Here is a 6,376-nt window from a genome sequence, read left to right on the forward strand (position 1 = left end):
ACTCTATTTGTTGTACTGAACTTGTTTCCCAACATTTCATTTTCAGACTCTGTTTCATATGGAAACTATCAAATAAATGATCTGAATTAAAATCTTTATTCCTGTTCGACTCATCTTGGTTGCTTGATAACCTTAATTTTTAGGAACAGAATATAATTTCTTTGCATAAGTCAGTCTGAACAGCAGCACAAACATGAACATGACGCACTCTGTGAGCTGACATGCAGTTGACTCGAATCAGGATAAAGAGAGAGATAAGTCTCTACAGTCAGACACGTCAACTGCAGACTCTCAGTGCGGTGAGAGACAGACAGACAGGGGAACAGGGGACGTACTCTGGGTGCAGACTGACAGGATGACCATCTTGCAGTCTCTCCGTCGTAACAGGAAGTCCATCAGTTTGCCTTTGTCCTGCAGCAGGTTGACAGTTGGAGGCAGCTTCACCTGTAGGTACCACAAATAACCTAACCCAGACAGAAATCAAACATCATCAGCAAGGACGTTGTATTGGGCTGCGATGCCGATCTCAGTCCTGTAACACTGGATATCTGCCCATAAGGAGCTGATCCAAACACTGATGCTCCTGATTGAAAACTATGACGTTTCCAAGCTTAAATCACTGATGTGACATGAAAAAACCTTAGAAAAAAAATCAACTGGACTTAGATTTTTTCAGTTTACTATGACCTAGATGACTGAGAATCTGCACAGCCACTGATGTGACATGAATGAAAGCAGAGAAACACTCAGTCCACTCCGACTGTACAGGAGTGTTACAGAGTGAAGTTTCTCACTCGGCTTGCTCTCAACACGTGTGTGTGTTTTCCACACCTTCACTGGCACTGATGATGATGTCAGGCTGGAAGACGCTCCACGAGGAAGAGTCTGGAGGGAAAGTCAAGGTCAACATGAGAAAACCAGCAGAACAGACACCGACCGCTCAGTGCATTAGAAACAGGATACAGAGCTGACAGGGCACTGGAGGCTGAGAGGGAACCACTGCTGGACCTGCAGGGAGCGAAACAGTCAGAGATCTCAGTCCTTGTCAGTCACAGATGTGAAACACACACAGATATCATTCAGTGACCAGCAGTTCCTGAGAGTATCACTGTCTTCCATTGTGAATAAACATCCACAAATCTGTTTGGGAATCAGAGGAAACAGATGCTGCAGAACCTGCATGAGAATCCTCGGGTTTTAACTTTGTGTCAGTATCACATTAACCCAGAGACAGCTGTCCGTACATCCATGGCTACACCACAAACAAGAGCTGCTCGCTGCCTATTCAGCTACGTTTAACAGGGAGAATTTGACTAAGTACAGACTAAAACCAGGGCACCTGTGGCTGACAGTACACAGTAAATATCTACCACTGGAGCAAGGGTTAAAAAAAAAAAATAATTTCAGCCACATCCATGATTAACATCCCTAGAGAAATAAATCCAGCCTGAAGGCAGGAGGGGTGTGTGTGTGTACCTGACAGTGGTATCCTGTAGGGGTGTATGGACCTGGCAGGTAGGACAGGTTGGTGTGTGTTGACAGCACAGTCTGGTTCCTTTAACTTGATGTCAAAGATCAGGGACGTCTGATAAACACACACATGTGCTCTATAAGTAACAGCCTCACAGAAACACAACATTTATCCACATAAACATTAGCATGGATCACACACACACATTCACCTGGGAGCTCTGATGATGAACCACCACCAGGTTGTCCACGATATTTAGAGCAAACTTCCCCGTTGTGTTGAGCTTCAGCACGTGACTCTTCTTACATGGACCCTCCCTAAACATGCATACCCACACACACACACACACACACACACACACACACACACACAATAACTTCCATGAACCAGACAAGCTCTGACCTAGTGTTCAATGTTGCAGCACCATCGCTATCTTCTGTTTCTGAACATGCAGTCAGGAACTAAACATTCAGTCTTTGCATTCTAAATCTTTATCACATCTCAAAAACAGTCAACGTTATGTGGATCCGGGTTAAAAGGCAGCATCAGGTCACGGTGCTGTTCTTCATGTATGGATTGATGAGGGATATGAGACACCTTGACATTAAACAGAACAACAGACTCCTGCAGGGTTTTGTAACATTAACGCACTCACATTCTTTATGGTCCCAAAGAATTTATTATTTTTATCAACAGATTATCTGATTAATCGATGAGTGAGAGAAAATGTGCAACAAATATGACAATCAACAAATCACTGGTCAGGCACTGGCTATGCAGATGATACTCAGTTATATTTATCTATGAAGCCAAATGAATCAGGTCAGCTGGTCAAACTTCAAGCATGTCTTAAAGACATAAAGGCCTGGATGACCTGCAACTTCTTACTTCTAAACTCTGACAAAACTGAAGTTATTGTGCTTGGGCCTGAAAACCTTAGAAATCTGCTGTCTAATCATATAGTTACTTTAGATGACATAGCTCTTGCCTCCAGTACTACTGCGAGGAACCTTGGAGTCATCTTTGATCAGAATATGTCCTTTAAATCACACATAAACCAAGTCTCTAGAACTGCCTTCTTTCACCTGCGCAATATTGCAAAAATCAGGAGCATCCTGTCTCAAAGTGATGATGAAAAACTGGTCAATGCATTTGTCACTTCCAGGCTGGACTACTGTAACTCTTTACTATCAGGATGTCCCAATAATGCCCTAAAAAGCCTCCAGTTAATCCAAAATGCTGCAGCCAGAGTACTGACAGGAACTAGCAAGAGAGATCATATCTCTCCCATATTAGCTTCTCTCCACTGGCTCCCTGTAAAATTCAGAATAGAATTCAAAATCCTTCTCCTAACATACAAAGCCCTTAATAACAAGGCTCCATTGTATCATAAAGACCTCGTAGAGCCTTATCATCCTAACAGAGCACTTCGCTCTCAGAGTGCAGGGTTACTGGTGGTTCCTAGAGTCCACAGAAGCAGAATGGGAGGCAGAGCCTTTAGCTATCAAGCTCCTCTCCTATGGAACCAACACCCAGTCTCAGTTCAGGAGGTGGACACCCTCTCTACCTTTAAGATTAGACTTAAGACGTTCCTTTTTGATAAAGCTTATAGTTAGGGCTGGATCAGGTGACCCTGAGCCTTCCCTTAGTTATGCTGCTATAGGCCTAGGCTGCTGGGGGCCCCATGATGCTCTGAGTTTCTCTCCTAATGAAAGTTATTGAGAAGAAATTGGACGAAGTCAAGAAAGATTACAAACCAGACGATGCTATCCAGTATGTAAAAGAACTGTTATCAGCTATGGGACAGGTCGAGGCAGAAGGCCGCCCACCAAGAGCCGGGGTCTGTCGGAGGTTTCTTCCGTTAAAGGGAGTTTTTCCTCCCCACTGTCGCCAAGTGCTTGCTCAAGGGGGATTTGTTGGGTTTTCCCTATGTAATAATATTGATAACAGTAAGGTCTAGACCTTACTTTGTAAAGTGTCCTGAGATGACTTTTGTTGTGATTTGGCGCTATATGAATAAAATTTGATTTGATTTGGTCATTTTTAAAGCAAAAACTAACCAATGATCACTTAGTTCCTGAGTCTATAATGTTTCTTAGTAAATTAAGTATTTTGGATTGTTTATCAAATAAAACGACACAGGGTACCCTTAATGCTAGAAAATGTGTGTGTGTGTGTGTGTGTGTGTGTGTGTGTGTGTGTGCCTGGGTAAGTGATACAGCACCACCTCTGCACTGGGACTGTTGGCTGTCCTCGAGTGATGCTTCAGATACATTACGTACAGCTGCCCATAGCTGCAGACAGAGACAGGACACAGCTCACCGATGTGCATTCACAGGGCGATAAGGTCAAGTGGCTACAACACAGAGCTGTACGTGACGGCGGCCACTTACATGGTTGCCATAGCGATGTCTCTCTCCGACAGGCTGAGTTTGGCAGGTTTGGGGATGACGGGCAGCTCAACCTCAAACTTGGACATCTTTGACATGGTCCCGCTCTAAAAAATAAACAACAACAACCTGATCGACCCGGAGAGCTCGATGTAAAAAAACAAACACACAAATATAAATGACTGAAGTCTCAGAATGGGTGTGTGTTCAAAATCAGACCGCACTCCATCAACATGACTTGGTCTGTGCTGACCCTGAAGGTGAAGGGCTGCAGGATGTTCCCCTGCACGGTGGTGGACAGCAGGATGACGGCCGCCTCCGGGTGGTACTGGTACCAGTTCACATTAATACTCTGATTCTTCTGCAGCTTCAAGCTGCGCTTGTCCAGAAACACCTGAACGAACACACACACACACACACACACACACACACACAACACAACACTGAGTCATGGGTCAACTTGCATCATGTGCGTTGACATCTGGGTCCTGGTACCATCCCACTGAAACCGTGTCAGATCACCTGGTAAAACTCGATTCCCTGGTCGGTGATGAAGACAATCTCGTTCCAGTTTGTCCAACAGAAGCCCAAAACATGAGCGTTCTTCGTCTGCAGAACAAGACAAAGCACACACATAACGTTCACTTACAAAACAACATTCAATTTATTGGGCAGTGATTTCTCCTCAGAACACAGTGGAGTTCTTCTGATCTGAAAACAAAAGTCAGCAGAACAAAAACAAGAACCAGAACACGTGACACACCTTGCACTCCTGGCTGAACTCTATGTGGGGGTAGTCAGGTATAAAGTTGATGAAATCCTACAAACAACACAAAAATAAAAGTTATACAACTCAGTAAGCTTCAGGTCAGGACAGAGAACACAACTGGCTTTGTGTAACAAGTCGACAACACAGTCACTGGTGCATCTGATTAATGCAGGTTGTAACTTCATAGTTAGGTAAACAATATTATTAACAAAGACTCTGCCATCTTATAAACTGATGCGTACATAATAAGATGACACTTTAACAGTTGTCATATAGCTGACAAAGTGTAAAGACAGAAAGTGCTGGTGGTTTTAATTAATTAATCGCTGTCTACGTGCTCGCACAGTACAAGTGTCTCACCACAGACTTTGATGTTCTCTGCACTGCCAGGATCTTATTTCCAGTGGAGAACTTGATGCACTTCACTTCTCCTTTATCCTCCATTCTGCAGAGGAAAGCACCGATTATTACGACACTGTCAGTGGTGGGAAGTACAGTACATTTACTTAAGTACAAATTACGCTGGATGCTGTGTCCATTTTGCACCAATCTTATAATGTACAGGGTCAAAGAACAGAGAAAGAAGAAGAAAGAGGGACCTTCTTCTGACAAACATCCTTTTCTAATTACACAGAAGACTAGTTACTGTCCCACAGCACCAGGGCCAGCTGGTCATCCTGCGGCTACAACAGTAACTAGCGACTGGTCATGTGTTAATACCAGAGCAGAAAGTGTAATAAGAAAAACAGATTCCTACAAATGTTGAGGTACCTGAAGGCCACACTGCTCTTGTCATCCGGGCCTTTGACCACCACACCTGTGGCTCCACCTGAACGGACGGCAAACACCTGCAGCCAAACAACAGGACACAACAGAGGCCAGGTGACAAACAGTAAGATCTACACAGCATCTCTGCCTTTAAATAAAACTGGGCATCCTCTAGTGGTTGTGGCACAAACAACATAAGTGAGCATACATTGGTTTAACCCAATTTTCATTGCTCTGGTCACATCAAACAGTCAGGTTTTAATGCACTCGGTGGTTTTAACGAGTCAAAATATAAAGCGGGATGTGCTAATCCTACTTTAAGTCACATTCCTGTGGCAGTGTAATTTCAAGATTTTCTAACATTAATGTACACGGTAAATTTAAAAAGCCTCTTTTTAACAGTTAACGACTAATCTTTTAAACATGTAATAGTTGCAGCTCTACTTTTGATAATGCAGCAGCAGCGTTTCCTTACATTCAGGATCCCATTACTTTTCCTACTGGTTAAGTCTGTCAAGGGACTTGTTTATATTCCGTCAACGATCTTTTTACCTATCAATCTGTCTTATGTTATCGATAAATTTATATTAATAAAACATCGTGTGGCGCTAGTACACTTCACAATGAGTACAGTAAAACTGTACACTGCTGTTTACAAGCTCCGACTCATGTCATCCAGCTAGCTGGCTTAGCTAGCTTGTTAGCCTGATCGATGCTAACTAGCTCACCTGCTTGTTGGCCTCGTCGAAGAAGACGTTGTTTACGTTGGAGGCGTGTTCAAACTGCACCGGGTTCTCACACAACTCCAGGTAATGTTCCTCACTCATCCCCACACACCTGACGATCACTTTATCACTGAATTATCCTTCCTTTATTTCAGTTTAGAATCCTGACAGCCAGATAAGGAAGCAGGAGCTGTTTATTTCAACCGGCGAAGAAGCTTCCGGTCTGACCCTCCATAATAAAGCGGGTTTAGTG

At 43.5% G+C, this 6,376-nt stretch overlaps 1 protein-coding gene across 1 annotated transcript in view; it reads right to left on the bottom strand.

Annotated features, from left to right (window-relative positions):
• Positions 1 to 6,376, bottom strand: part of rmc1 (regulator of MON1-CCZ1) — a 9,958-nt gene extending 3,582 nt beyond the window's left edge. Inside the window, exons 1-13 of the mRNA XM_020621874.1 lie at positions 6,127 to 6,376; positions 5,402 to 5,478; positions 4,991 to 5,075; positions 4,625 to 4,681; positions 4,384 to 4,470; positions 4,115 to 4,255; positions 3,865 to 3,968; positions 3,676 to 3,765; positions 1,683 to 1,788; positions 1,477 to 1,585; positions 964 to 1,008; positions 832 to 885; positions 336 to 464 (exon numbers count right to left, since the gene is read on the bottom strand). Of these exons, the coding sequence (XP_020477530.1) occupies positions 336 to 464; positions 832 to 885; positions 964 to 1,008; positions 1,477 to 1,585; positions 1,683 to 1,788; positions 3,676 to 3,765; positions 3,865 to 3,968; positions 4,115 to 4,255; positions 4,384 to 4,470; positions 4,625 to 4,681; positions 4,991 to 5,075; positions 5,402 to 5,478; positions 6,127 to 6,225 (1,183 nt within the window). The 5' untranslated portion in view covers positions 6,226 to 6,376. The remainder of the gene's footprint in view (positions 1 to 335; positions 465 to 831; positions 886 to 963; positions 1,009 to 1,476; positions 1,586 to 1,682; positions 1,789 to 3,675; positions 3,766 to 3,864; positions 3,969 to 4,114; positions 4,256 to 4,383; positions 4,471 to 4,624; positions 4,682 to 4,990; positions 5,076 to 5,401; positions 5,479 to 6,126) is intronic.

Source organism: Monopterus albus, unplaced genomic scaffold (assembly GCF_001952655.1).
Source record: "Monopterus albus unplaced genomic scaffold, M_albus_1.0 scaffold269.1, whole genome shotgun sequence".
NCBI lineage: Eukaryota > Metazoa > Chordata > Actinopteri > Synbranchiformes > Synbranchidae > Monopterus > Monopterus albus.